Source organism: Lipotes vexillifer, unplaced genomic scaffold (assembly GCF_000442215.2).
Source record: "Lipotes vexillifer unplaced genomic scaffold, Lipotes_vexillifer_v1.1 scaffold253, whole genome shotgun sequence".
In the NCBI taxonomy this organism is placed as follows: Eukaryota; Metazoa; Chordata; class Mammalia; order Artiodactyla; family Lipotidae; genus Lipotes; species Lipotes vexillifer.
The window spans coordinates 4,143,656-4,158,835 of NW_006780322.1; the positions used below are offsets into that span (position 1 = coordinate 4,143,656).

The 15,180-nt window shown below is 41.0% G+C and overlaps 1 protein-coding gene across 1 annotated transcript in view; it reads left to right on the top strand.

Annotated features, from left to right (window-relative positions):
• The first annotated feature begins 1,565 nt into the window (after nt 1-1,565).
• GFPT1 (glutamine--fructose-6-phosphate transaminase 1) overlaps nt 1,566-15,180 on the top strand; it is a 64,953-nt gene continuing 51,338 nt past the window's right edge. The window contains exon 1 of the mRNA XM_007453422.1: nt 1,566-1,634. Within this exon, the coding sequence (XP_007453484.1) occupies nt 1,628-1,634 (7 nt within the window). The 5' untranslated portion in view covers nt 1,566-1,627. The remainder of the gene's footprint in view (nt 1,635-15,180) is intronic.

Genomic DNA, 15,180 nt, shown 5'->3' on the forward strand with positions numbered 1-15,180 from the left:
GTAGGGAAACATATTAAAAAATCATAAAATACTGAAGCATATTGCTTTAAAGGAGCTCAAAGAATGAGAGGTTAATGACGGTCCTCCAGCCTCTCTGGGGGAAGACAAAAAGGGTCTTCCCCAAGAAGTAGCATTTAAGCAGAGATGGGGTGGGGATTCCCCAAAGAGTAACCAATATGTGCAAAAGATTTGAATGAGAGGTTAATGACGGTCCTCCAGCCTCTCTGGGGGAAGACAAAAAGGGTCTTCCCCAAGAAGTAGCATTTAAGCAGAGATGGGGTGGGGATTCCCCAAAGAGTAACCAATATGTGCAAAAGATTTGAGAACATTGGACCTGTTGGGAAACTACCTGTTCAGGGTTGTTAGAGTGTAAACGGCTGAAAGGTGGAGTAGGAAGAGAGCAGTAGTGTGAGGTAAGACCAGACAACTGGGATCAGAAGACCATGCAATGTTCTGTACGTCAGGCAAGTTTTTATTTGATTCTAGTCTTGGGCCATTAATAGCGTTATAATAACCATCTACATTTGACTAAAAATAGCATTTAAATCTTAAAGCAAATGCTCAGGTAATAAATTTTCAGAAACATCATCTCTCTCTGATTAAGTCTCTCTTGGCAGGACTTGTGCATTAATTCATAGGATTAATAATAGTTCATGAGTCCAATGTAAGGCTGTCAAATCCAGGCAATTCCTACTGTCTGAGACGTGGGCGGGCCATCAGAAGTATGGGCCAGCAGCGTTTCTTAAGCCCAGGCGCCTAGTGTTGGATAGTTGAGCCTTACATTCGACCCACTCCCCCTCTGCCAAAAACTGGGGGTTATGGAGGCAGTGGATGGCGGTGGGAATGGGGAGCGGAGGGCTTTCGAGGCCAAGAATCTGACTTGGAGCTAAAGTCGGGAACTGAATCGCTGTCACCAGGAAGACTGGCCAGACCTGATTGGTACCTCTCTTTCCTCATCTCACTCAATTCTTTCCAATTTTTCTACAAGCTTATGTCCTCTTTCCACCCTGACTTTGTCTTCCCCTAGGATCAGGTATCGTTCTTTCTTCCTCCTCTCTCCCCGCTTTGTGGGGCGCCGGAGCTTGGGGCCTTGGACTGCATTAGGCGCGTGCCCCAACGCTCTTTGCTTTGGTAACAATTCCATCCTCTTTGCTAATCTCTCCATCGTTCCCTGCCAGCCGCCGAGTTCTTTCCCTCCCGCAGGGCAGTGCCTCCCGCTGCGCGCCCGGTGGTCGGGCGGCTCCAGGAACCTCAAGCGGATGCGGCCGCGAGCCGGTGCCACGTCTCAGCCGCCAGCAGGCCAGCGCCTGCGTGGGCTCTGGGGTGGTGAGGGGCGGGGCTGTGCGGGGAGGCGGGACCTGCGCTTGAGCGGCGCGGACGCGGCCCAATGGGACCTGCGGGCGGTGGCGGCGGCGGCGCGGTGCGCGCCGGGGGGCGGGGCCCAGCGGCAGTTGCTGGCAAGCCCGGGAGGACGGGACGGCTTTCGTTGCTTCGGCCGTGGCATCCGTGAGGGAGTCGTGTCGGCGCCCCCTGGCCCCCAAGCCCGCTGACCGCCCAAAAGGCTTGTGTGCTCTCCCGAACTCGCCAGCCGCTCGCCGCTTGCCTTGCAGGCCGTGCCACCTGCATCATGTGCGGTAAGGGGGCCGCGGGCGGGGGGCGTGTTGCGGGCTGTGCTGGGGTGCGGTGCGGGCGTCGCTGAGGCCGGTGGAGCCGGCGGGAGCGGGAGTGTGGAGGGTGCGAAGTCAGGGTGTTGGGCGGGGGTGTCCCGCGGTGCCTGCGGGTGCTGGGGGCGGGGGCCGGCCTCTGGGAGCTGGAGCGGGGACCTAGGAGGGCACCTGAGAGGAGGGCGGGCCCTAGGGCCCTCCTTCGGGGGGCCGAAGGAGGCTTTGCGCCAAGAAGGGAACCTGGAGCTAAGAGCACTGTCTGAGTTGGAAAAGGAGCGAGGGCTGAGGGAGCTGAGGGGTGGAGGGGAGTGACTTCAAAAGAGTCCAGCATGTGAGGGAGGCAACCTGTGGAACATCAGGTGAGGTCTCTTGAATTTATCTCGCATTCTTCCAGGATTTACCTTTTAAAAAATATTTAATTTTAGTTGCTTTCTTTCGGACACGCCCAGCAGAAAATAGAACTATAGCTAGAGCTATGACAATGACATTTCATATGATCTTACTTCCTGCCTCCCCCCATCTCAACAGAAGCCATTGCTAATCAATGCCTTGGTGAATGGGCCTGGAAGTGACCGTGGAGAGAGATCGTACATCATTTATTACTTGCATGTGCACCCATTTGAAACACGTATGAGAAATATTGGTCTACATTTAATGAATGTTTTACCTAGAACAGTTAAAACATAAAGTTAGGCCCTTTTAGTCCATGTTTTGAGACTTAGTCGTTTTACTAATTAGATAAAAGTGTGAGTTAAAGTTATAATTGTCAGAATTATATCTGAAATGACTGATATGCTCTAAAATTCGTATTAACTTGGCTATTGTCAGTAAAAAGAATTGAATTCTTACGTTCCTTATTGAAATTTACAACTGACCTTACCCCTGGAAGAAAGAACACTTAAAAAAATTTTTTTATTTATTTTATTTATTTATTTTTGGCTGTGTTGGGTCTTTGTTGCTGAGCGCGGGCTTTCTCTAGTTGCGGCGACCGGGGGCTACTCTTCGTTGTGGTGCGCGGGCTTCTCATTGCGGTGAGGCTTCTCTTGTTGACGAGCACAGGCTCTAGGCGCGCGGGCTTCAGTAATTGCAGCCCTCGGGCTTCAGTAGTTGCCGCACGCGGGCTCAGTAGTTGTGGCAGACGGGCTTAGTTGCTCCGAGGCATGTGGGATCTTCCTGGACCAGGGCTTGAATCCGTGTCCCCTGTATTGGCAGGTGGATTCTTAACCACTGCGCCACCAGGGAGGTCCCAAGAACACTTTTTTTAAGGGAAGTATGATTGTAATAGAATTGAAGCTACCTGGGAAGCATTCTTTGTAGTCTTTTGCAAGAGGGGCTGAGCAGGAGTAGCTTGTACTCATTAGTGTCTGTTTTTCCTGCATTTAACTTTATGTTAATTTCAGCTTCTGAAATGAAGAGCAAGTTTAAATTTAGAGTAGATTGAAAAAAAAGCACACAGAAACAATTATAAATAGCTTGCTGAAATTATTAGTGGTAGAGCTGACTTTAGAATCAGTTACACTTTTGCAGTGTCTAGGTAGTAGAGTGGTTTTGCAAGAGACATAATTTAGTTTGGAGCTGTGAGGTAATGAATTTGCCATCCCCAGTGTGCTTGTTTGGTAATTAACTGTTACTGAGTGATGAGGTGTGCACCTAGTCAAGCACCTGGCTTTCTGGTTGCAGATCATTTCTTTATCTTGTTCCAGGAAAAACAGAAGTCAAAGTACAGTACTATAAAAGAAAAAATCAGATCTGGTTTAGAAAAGGTTCAGATAAGGGTGAGGCTTTCAGGGTGGAGATTAGTTGTTAGGCGATTTCACAGAGTCAGCATCCCCATTCCACCATGTTATGCTGCTGAGGAAACAAGACAGGTGATAAACAAGAAATAAAGAACTAGTTATGGGAACATATATATATGTGTAACTGATTCACGTTGTTATAAAGCAGAAACTAACACGCCATTGTAAAGCAATTATACGCCAATGAAGACGTTAAAAAAAAAAAAAAAAAAAGAACTAGTCTTTGAGGCATTTCTAAGGTCCTGCTTTTAACCTGGACCAGTTTTACATGATTCCAGGAATAGGGTTCAGAATTTCTCTCCTCTTTAATGTAAATTCTGAAAGTTAACTGTTAAGAAGACAAAGATTTGTCCTTATTTTCCTCCTACATCTTAATTATTATTTTTTTTTTAAACATCTTTATTGGGGTATAATTGCTTTACAATGGTGTGTTAGTTTCTGCTTTATAACAGAGTGAGTCAGTTATACATATATATATGTTCCCATATCTCTTCCCTCTTTGTCTCCCTCCCTCCCACCCTCCCTATCCCACCCCTCCAGACAGCCACAAAGAACCCAGCCGGTTTCCCTGTGCCATGCGGCTGCTTCCCACTGGCTATCTACCTTACGTTTGTTAGTATATATATGTCCATGTCTCTCTCTCGCCCTAACACACCTCACCCTTCCCCCTCCCCATATCCTCAAGTCTGTTCTCCAGTAGGTCTCTGTCTTTATTCCTGTTTTACCCCTAGGTTCTTCATAACATTTTTTTTTTCTTAAATTCCATATATATGTGTTAGCATATGGTATTTGTCCTTCTCTTTCTGACTTACTTCACTCTGTACGACAGACTCTAGATCTATCCACCTCATTACAAATAGCTCAATTTCGTTTCTTTTTATGGCTGAGTAATATTCCATTGTATATATGTGCCACATCTTCTTTATACATTCATCGGACAGTGAGCACTTAGGTTGTTTCCATCTCCGGGCTATTGTAAATAGAGCTACAATGAACATTTTGGTACATGACTCTTTCTGAATTCTGGTTTCCTCAGGGTATATACCTAGTAGTGGGATTGCTGGGTCATATGGTAGTTCTATTTGTAGTTTTTTAAGGAACCTCCATACTGTTCTCCATAGTGGCTGAACCAATTCACATTCCCACCAGCAGTGCAAGAGTGTTCCCTTTTCTCCACACCCTCTCCAGCATTTATTGTTTCTAGATTTTTTGATGATGGCCATTCTGACTGGTGTGAGATGATATCTCATTGTAGTTTTGATTTGCATTTCTCTAATGATTAATGATGTTGAGCATTCTTTCATGTGTTTGTTGGCAGTCTGTATATCTTCTTTGGAGAAATGTCTATTTAGGTCTTCTGCCCATTTTTGGATTGGGTTGTTTATTTTTTTGTTATTGAGCTGCATGAGCTGCCTGTAAATTTTAGAGATTAATCCTTTGTCAGTTGATTCATTTGCAAATATTTTCTCCCATTCTGAGGGCTGTCTTTTGGTCTTGTTTATGGTTTCCTTTGCTGTGCAAAAGCTTTGAAGTTTCATTAGGTCCCATTTGTTTATTTTTGTTTTTATCTCCATTACTCTAGGAGATGGGTCAAGAAGGATCTTGCTGTGATTTATGTCATAGAGTGTTCTGCCTATGTTTTCCTCTAAGAGTTTGATAGTTTCTGGCCTTACATTTAGGTCTTTAATCCATTTTGAGCTTATTTTTGTGTATGGTGTTAGGGAGTGATCTAATCTCATACTTTTACATGTACCTGTCCAATTTTCCCAGCACCACTTATTGAAGAGGCTGTCCTTTCTCCACTGTATATTCCTGCCACCTTTATCAAAGATAAGGTGACCATATGTGCATGGGTTTATCTCTGGGCTTTCTATCCTATTCCATTGATCTATCTTTCTGTTTTTGTGCCAGTACCATACTGTCTTGATTACTGTAGCTTTGTAGTATAGTCTGAAGTCAGGCAGCCTGATTCCTCCAGCTCCATTTTTTGTTCTCAAGATTGCTTTGGCTATTCGGGGTCTTTTGTGTTTCCATACAAATTGTGAAATTTTTTGTTCTAGTTCTGTGAAAAATGCCAGTGGTAGTTTGATAGGGATTGCATTGAATCTATAGATTGCTTTGGGTAGTAGAGTCATTTTCACAATGTTGATTCTTCCAATCCAAGAACATGGTCTGTCTCTCCGTCTATTTATATCATCTTTAGTTTCTTTCATCAGGGTCTTATAATTTTCTGCATACAGGTCTTTTGTCTCCTTAGGTAGGTTTATTCCTAGATATTTTATTCTTTTTGTTGCAGTGGTAAATGGGAGTGTTTTCTTAATTTCACTTTCAGATTTTTCATCATTAGTATATAGGAATGCCAGAGATTTCTGTGCATTAATTTTGTATCCTGCTACTTTACCGAATTCATTGATTAGTTCTAGTAGTTTTCTGGTAGCATCTTTAAGATTCTCTATGTATAGTATCATGTCATCTGCAAACAGTGACAGCTTTACTTCTTCTTTTCTGATTTGGATTCCTTTTATTTCCTTTTCTTCTCTGATTGCTGTGGCTAAAACTTCTAAAACTATGTTGAATAAGAGTGGTGAGAGTGGGCAACCTTGTCTTGTTCCTGATCTTAGGGGAAATGCTTTCAGTTTTAGACCATTGAGGACGATGTTGGCTGTTGGTTTGTCATATATGGCTTTTATTATGTTGAGGAAAGTTCCCTCTATGCCTACTTCCTGCAGGGTTTTTATCATAAATGGGTGTTGAATTTTGTCGAAAGCTTTCTCTGCATCTCTTGATATGATCATATGGTTTTTCCCCTTCAATTTGTTAATATGGTGTATCACGTTGACTGGTTTGCATATATTGAAGAATCCTTACATTCCTGGAATAAACCCCACCTGATCATGGTGTATGATCCTTTTAATGTGCTGTTGGATTCTGTTTGCTAGTATTTTGTTGAGGATTTTTGCATCTATGTTCATCAGTGATTTTGGCCTGTAGTTTTCTTTCTTTGTGACATCCTTGTCTGGTGTTGGTATCAGGGTGATGGTGGCCTCATAGAATGAGTTTGGGAGTGTTCCTCCCTCTGCTATATATTGGAAGAGTTTGAGAAGGATAGGTGTTAGCTTTTCTCTAAATGTTTGATAGAATTCGCCTGTGAAGCCATCTGGTCCTGGGCTTTTGTTTGTTGGAAGATTTTTAATCACAGTTTCAATTTCAGTGCTTGTGATTGGTCTCTTCATATTTTCTATTTCTTCCTCATTCAGTCTTGGCAGGTTGTACATTTCTAAGAATTTGTCCATTTCTTCCAGGTTGTCCATTTTATTGGCATAGAGTTGCTTGTAGTAATCTCTCATGATCCTGTGTATTTCTGCAGTGTCAGTTGTAACTTCTCCTTTTTCATTTCTGATTCTATTGATTTGAGTCTTCTCCCTTTTTTTCTTGATGAGTCTGGCTAATGGTTTATCAATTTTGTTTATCTTCTCAAAGAACCAGCTTTTAGTTTTATTGATCTTTGCTATCATTTCCTTCATTTCTTTTTCATTTATTTCTGATCTGATCTTTATGATATCTTTCCTTCTGCTAACTTTGGGGTTTTTTTGTTCTTCTTTCTCGAATTGCTTTAGGTGCAAGGTTAGGTTGTTTATTCGAGATGTTTCCTGTTTCTTAAGGTTGGATTGTATTGCTATAAACTTCCCACTTAGAACTGCTTTTGCTGCATCCGATAGGGTTTAGGTCGTCATGTCTCCATTGTCATTTGTTTCTAGGTATTTTTTGATTTCCTCTTTGATTTCTTAAGTTATCTCTTGGCTATTAAGTAGTGTATTGTTTAGCCTCCATGTGGTTTTATTTTTTACAGATCTTTTCCTGTAATTGATATCTAGTCTCATAGCGTTGTGGTGGGGGAAGATACCTGATACAATTTCAATTTTCTTAAATTTACCAGGGCTTGATTTGTGACCCAAGATATGATCTATCCTGGAGAATGTTCCGTGAACACTTGAGAAGAATGTGTATTCTGTTGTTTTTGGATGGAATGTCCTATAAATATCAGTTAAGTCCATCTTGTTTAATGTATCATTTAAAGCTTGTGTTTCTTTATTTATTTTCATTTTGGATCATCTGTCCATTGGTGAAAGTGGGGTGTTAAAGTCCCCTACCATGAATGTGTTACTGTTGATTTCCCCTTTTATGGCTGTTAGTATTTGCCTTATGTATTGAGGTGCTCCTACGTTGGGTGCATAAATATTTACAATTGTTATATCTTCTTGGATTGATCCTTTGATCATTATGTAGTGTCCTTCTTTGTCTCTTGTAATAGTCGTTATTTTACAGTCTATTTTGTCTGATGTGAGAATTGCTACTCCAGCTTTCTTTTGATTTCCATTTGCATGAAATATCTTTTTCCATCCCCTCACTTTCAGTCTGTATGTGTCCCTAGGTCTGATGTGGGTCTCTTGTAGACAACGTATAGACGGGTGTTGTTTTTGTATCCATTCAGCCAGTGTATGTCTTTTGGTGGAAGCATTTATCCTTTTACATTTAAGCTAATTATTGATATGTATGTTCCTATTCCCATTTTCTTAATTGTTTTGGGTTCGTTATTGTAGGTCTTTTCCTTCTCTTGTGTTTCTTGCCTAGAGCAGTTCCTTTAGCATTTGTTGTAAAGCTGGTTTGGTGGTGCTGAATTCTCTTAGCTTTCGCTTGTTTGTAAAAGTTTTAATTTCTCCATCAAATCTGACTGAGATCCTTGCTGGGTAGAGTAATCTTGGTTGTAGGTTTTTCTCCTTTATCACTTTAAATATGTGTTGCCAGTCCCTTCTGGCTTGAAGAGTTTCTGCTGAAAGATCAGCTGTTAACCTTATGGGGATTCCCGTGTGTGTTATTTGTTGCCTTTCCCTTGCTGCTTTTAATATGTTTTCTTTGTATTTAATTTTTGATAGTTTGATTAATATGTGTCTTCGTGTGTTTCTACTTGGATTTATCCTGTATGGGACTCTCTGTGCTTCCTGGACTTGATTAACTATTTCCTTTCCCATATTAGGGAAGTTTTCAACTATAATCTCTTCAAATATTTTCTCAGTCCCTTTCTTTTCCTCTTCTTCTTCTGGGACCCCTAGAATTCGAATGTTGGTGCGTTTAATGTTGTCCCAGAGGTCTCTGAGACTGTCCTCAGTTCTTTTCATTCTTTTTTCTTTATTCTGCTCTGCAGTAGTTATTTCCACTATTTTATCTTCCAGGTCACTTATCCGTTCTTCTGCCTCAGTTATTCTGCTATTGATCCCATGTAGAGTATTTTTAATTTCATTTATTGTGTTGTTCATCGTTGCTTGTTTCACCTTTAGTTCTTCTATGTCCTTGATAAATGTTTCTTGCTTTTTCTCAATTTCCAGGATTTTGGATCATGTTTACTATCATTATTCTGAATTCTTTTTCAGGTAGCCTGCCTATTTCCTCTTCATTTGTTAGGTCTGGTGGGGTTTTATCTTGCTCCTTCATCTGCTGTGTGTTTTTCTGTCTTCTCATTTTGCTTATCTTACTGTGTTTGGGGTCTCCTTTTTGCAGGCTGCAGGTTCGTAGTTCCTGTTGTTTTTGGTGTCTGTCCCCAGTTGCTAAAGTTGGTTCAGTGGGTTGTGTAGGCTTCCTGGTGGAGGGGACAAGTGGCTGTGTTCTGGTGGATGAGGCTGGATCTTGTCTTTCTGGTGGGCAGGTCGACATCTGGTGGTGTGTTTTGGGGTGTCTGTGGACTTATTATGATTTTAAGCAGCCTCTCTGCTAATGGGTGGGGTTGTGTTCCTGTCTTGCTAGTTGTTTGTCATAGGGTGTCCAGCAGTGTAGCTTGCTGGTCGTTGAGTGAAGCTGGGTGCTTGTGTTGAGATGGAGATCTCTGGGAGATTTTTGACATTTGATATTATGTGGAGCTGGGAGGTCTCTTGTGGACCAGTGTCTTGGAGTTGGGTCTCCCACCTCAGAGGCACAGCACTGAGTCCTGGCTGTAGCACCAAGAGCCTTTCATCCACATGGCTCAGAATAAAAGGAAGAAAAAGTAGAAGGAAAGAGGATAAAATACAGTAATGTAAGATAAAATAAAATAAAGTTATTAAAATAAAAAATAATTAACAAGAAAAAAAACTTTTTTGAAGTGAAAAAAAAAAAAGAAACGGGCGGATAGAACCCTAGGACAAATGGTGGAAGCCAAGCTATACAGACAAAATCTCACAGAGAGGAATACACATACACACTCACAAAAACAGGAAAAGGGTAAAAAATAATAAATCTTGGTCTCAAAGTCCACCTCCTCAATTTGGGGTGATTCGTTGTCTATTCATGTATTCCAGAGTTGCAGGGTACATCAAGTTTATGGCGGAGGTTTAATCCGCTGCTCCTGAGGCTGCTGGGAGAGATTTCCCTTTCTCTTCTTTGTTCGCACAGCTCCCGGGGCTCAGCTTTGGATTTGGCCCCGCCTGTGCGTGTAGGTCGCAGGAGGGCGTCTGTTCTTTGCTTAGACAGGACGGGGTTAACGTTGCGGCTGACTCGGGGGCTCTGGCTCACTCAGGCCAGGGGGAGGAAGGGGTGCGGATGCGGGGCGAGCCTGCGGCGGCAGAGGCCGGCAGGACGTTGCACCAGCCTTGGCGCGCCGTGCGTTCTCCCGGGGAAGTTGTCCCTGGATCCCAGGACCCTGGCAGTGGCGGGCTGCACAGGCTCCCCGGAAGGGAGGTGTGGATAGTGAACTGCGCTCGCACACAGGCTTCTTGGTGGCGGCAGCAGCAGCCTTAGCGTGTCATGCCTGTCTGTGGGGTGCGGGCGCGGCTTGCGCCCGTCGTATTTGGGAATTTTTGACTGTACATTTTAGGCACCTAGAAAGTGTTAGAAGATATTATATATATAATATATAGATATTATAGATATATACCTATATGAAAGAATCACTTTGTTGTACAACAGAAATTAACAAAACATTGTAAGTCAACTATACTTCAATAAAAAATATTGATAAAGAAAAAATAATGAAGATATTTGAAGTGATCCGTTTGTACTTGGCACTCTGCCTTTTGGGGAGATGACTAAAACAAAGGAATTGCCTTCAGGGAATTGCTGTCTGATTGGAGGAAACAGTGACGACGCATTTAACAGGTGTGGGTGATAATACAGTCCTTCTTCATTGCCATGTTCTAGACTCCAAGTGGAATGAATAGATGTTCTGAGACTGGTTAGGCCAAGAGTGTTCCGGATGTTAAGGTAGTACTCTTAGCTGAGGAGTGCTGCCAGCTGGTAGAGAACTAGTGCAATGCGAGAGATACCACTGATGGCACATTCTACGCAACAGTGAATGGAGTCAGAAATAAATTGAGAACTACTGCTAGTGGGTTTGAAAGAAGAAATAAAAGTGCCAGGAAAAGAGGCCAAAGAATAGTGGTTAGAGGCAGAAGAGTTCCAAAGTGGTATATTGCGTTGGACAGAGTCTGCAAGAGTAGAAAAAGGTCATTCATGTTTAGTATTGCAGAGACAAGTTAATTGCATTTAGCTGTAAAGAAATCGTTAGAGAAGTTGCATATATGAAGGCAGAAGGATTTGAGTTTGTGTTGAGGAGAGCATGTATACCAGCAAAAGAGAGAGTATTGTGAAACTGAGGTCCCTGGTAGAGTTGAAAAGTTGAGTTCCTGATGTGTAAGCTGTGAACTTAATACCAGGTGTTCGTTGATTGATTCATCCTCTAAGCATTGTCTCTAAATTGACTAAAAGTTGATCTAGATCATTGGATAATAAAAATTCAACCCTCTATTGTGTAGGATCCTCAAAATATTTTGATGTTAACAAAAAGTTCTATATTTACAAAATTGAGGAATCTCTTACCAAGAGTTACAAGCAGGGGAGGCTGGTTCAGGGAATATGTGCGGAATATGTTTCTCTATTTTCAGTCTGTAGGAAGGATAGGCTTATAGGGTATTATACTGTTAAGATGAAGAAGAAGGCTTCGATTGTATAAAGGAAGAATCTACCGAAAATCAGAAAGAGGCTGGGAAGAGAGAAATGGGGGTTTGAGAGTAGTCTAGATTCTAGACTTTAGAATAATATCTGGGGGAAGTGTAAAATTTAGACAAGCAGTGAATTAGCAGGATTGGTCAGCAGTTGGGAGGGCCCCCACTAAAGTGGACCTGAGATAAATGGATGACGTGAAATGGATGGACTTCACTATAGGGGTGCTCAGGGACACGGGGGTGAGAGTGTAATGGGCCCAGAGGGGCTGGCTTGGCAGCATGAAGAAAAATTGTGGTCTGATGTGATTGATCAGGGAGAAGTGGGAGAGATGGAAGGTGTGTGAGCAGAAAGTGCATGCTTTTTCTCGGGAAAGATGATGATATAGGTAGACTGTGAGGGAGTGTATAATTAGAGATGTCAGTGTTTAAACAGTGCTTTGAGTTCCAGGATGTTAAATATGCAAGAGAGAAGTGTTACAGAGCTCCTTCCAGTGGCCCCATTTATTTACAACAAAGTAGGAGGCACTTGAACCAGCATTTTGTAAATAGGAAATAGATTTTGAACAATTAAAAAAACACACAAATAATTGAAATTTCTCATGTGTCACTCCATATAACTTTTTCTTTGTGTTTTTAGGGTTGTAGGAAATGTTCTCTCAAATATTTCTTCTTTTAAAGGAACCTTACCTGTAGGATGTGCCTGTATAATTATAGTATTGACTATGTTTTATGGCAAGTGTATAGTTGGTGTGTATAACCTTAATTGCAGAATTGTTTATAATTACAAAGAGTTAGAAAAACCTCAATAAATAGGTAAATGGCTAGGTAAAACATGAGAAATCTATTATGGACTATTTTTATTATGCAACCTTCCATAGACTGGGGTAGATGGGTTGTACTGATATAGAAAGATCTCCAACATCTTAAGAGAAAAAACTACAGAGCAATATATATATTATCATATTTATGATAATATATTATCATGTTTGGTTAAAAAAAACCCAAAACCTCTAAAACCATGTACATCTGAGTTCATATATGTAGAAAAATTCATAGCCAAAGGATTGGGACAGTGTGTGGGGTTAATGGTGGTTATCTCCTGTGTGGAGGTAGAAAAAGGAGATTTTTCACAGTTCATTCTGTAGGATTTGTGTTATTTGAATCTTTAACGATGATAATTTGTAACTTGGGTTATAAGAAAAAATTTTTAAATGAAACTTAAGTAGCGTTGTAGATGGATTCTGTTTCAGAAGGTGTAAAATTTAGAGAAGGAATTTGAACACTTAATGTTGATAAATTCCAATGTCTAGGGTTTCATCAGAATATTGAAGTTGTCAAGTGAAAAAATATGTAAAAGCAAAATTTCTTCTTGAAACTAATATAATATTGCAGGCTAACTATACCTCAAAAAATGTAAAATTTTTTATTCGTAAGAACATAAATTCAACCGGACATAGGAACTTTAATAATTTGATTGGTCAGCTAAATTGCGTTCAGTTTTGATTTCACTAAGGTTTAACAGTCTTTGCCTACAGCTAGATTGCTTTTAACCAGGTGTGTCAAGTCTGTGATCTAGGTCATGTCTGAATATCTTGTTAAGCAGGGTGTTCAAAAGTGCTTTTATGTCATTGAATTTAAGTTGCCGTTTTCTGAGAGTGATGCCTGTAGGTGCAAGTCCTTGCTTCAGTTAGGGAGATATTTATTCCAAGTGTATTACGTTAATAAGAAAATTTGTACTTTGGAAGCACAAGCTGATTTGGGAGTAGAAAGTCTCCTGTGCTCCATACAACTACTGTTTGTGTTATTGGAGCAATTACTGAAGAGTGGTGGAGAGTTGATTTTTAGTCTTTTGTAGTTACCTTAAGCGGAACTATTTATTGTGAGGTTTGATAAGACAAATCAAAGACCTGAAATAGGGATTGCTACTCTAATAAGCACCATTTTGAGTTATGAATACCTACCCTGTAAACATGCCCTGCATATGCCCGATTGGCAAATTATTTGCTGTTATATTTTCCCAGCCACCCCAAGATTACAGATAACCCACTAATCGGTACAAGTGGGCCAGCTGTGCTCTCAAGGGGCTGGTCTGTAAAACTGACAGATTCAACCTCTTTATCTTTCATTTTCCTAACCAGGGATAACTTTCTTCTCCCAGCTCTGTTACTTTGATCTTAGAAAATTTCTCTACATGTGTCATCCTTTTATTCCTTTTAGTTCCTGCCTGGTTATGCAAGGAGAAATATTGCTCCTACTTCTTCTTCCTCAATTCCTCCCCTTCCCCTTTTCTTTGTTCCAATAGTGAACCAAAATAAATGACAGTAATGATTATTGGTAACAGTGGTGCTTCCTCTATCAAGGAAAAGGCAGGTTTTGAATTGGAATTGATACATGGTATTTCATCGAATCTAAGATGCCGCTTATTGGGAGATGTACCATTTATATATGGACCACAAAGAAAGAAAATATGACTGTCTTAAAATCAATGCTGTCAATATCTGAAGTCCTAGAAAGTATTGTGAGGATGCTTTCAGAATATCACAGGCTAAGTGATCTGTTTGTCTTTACCTTAAAGCAGTGATGAATCTTAGCATCACTAATAGGGAGTCACCAGACAATATAAAAAACATACATACTTGTGAATAATTCTTGTCCCTCAGTTTTAACCTAAATCAGTCAAGCCTTTAGATTTCTCTTCCAGTTTGCGGGAAATACAAGGAATAGAGGAACTGGTTAGACCACACAGTGTGGAATCAATTAGGCATAGCCAGAGGTGAGATATTCAACAAGAAAATTGCTCCTGGCTTATCAGTAAGTCAGTGTCTTAGAGGAAAACAGGGCATTAGGGGAGACCATTCTGGATTCAAAGAGACTTATGAGACATAACAATCAAATGTGAGCTGTGATCCTTTATTATATTGTAGAATAAACAAATCAGCTGTAAAAGACATTTATTTTTGTTAATAGGGAAAATGTGAATATATGAACATTGTATTAGATGAACTCGAGCATTATCTTAGGTGTGATAATAAGAAAATGTAGAAAAATGTTTTGTAGAAAAATGTCCTCGTATTTTATACGTTACTTTGCTTTTATTAATTCTCAATGATATACTCTGAAAATACTAAGGCCCTCCACCAGGTTTCTAGCCTTAATTTGCTAATACAGTGTACACAGAACAAATCATGTAACTGTCAGAACAAAGAGTTGAAGCCCAGAGGAGTACAGTCTGTAGAGGTATTAAAAAGTACCACATGCATAGCATATAGCAATCTCTATAGCAATCAAAGAAGAATCCTCAAAAACCATAGAACATCAAGCTGGAGGGGACTGCAGGTGCCCTCAGATGTCAGAGGGAGGAAATATTTGGCCCTTGTGCTGTGACTCCCCGTGTAATAGAAGTTGCTAATCAGTCATGGCTTTCCTTCCTGTATGAGAGACAGGGTCACTGAATCCTTTTCAGAGGTGCTCTCTAGAGCCAATACCAATTAAAAACCTGTTGGCACTTATTGTGAAACTTATTTTACCATCTCTCAGTCAAGCCCATGCATTTCGCAGAAGGGGAAGCTGAGGCCGGGTGGTATAGTGGAAAGCTTCGGGGACACGAGTTAAAGAATTTGCAGGATTTCTTCAGCGCAAGAAACTTTTATGAGCTAACAAATGTTTAGTGTGAATTTTATTAGTTTATCAAGTAGTTAAAATTTAAGTTTGTTTGGAGAGGGATACTGATTTAGAGAATACCTCTTTCCC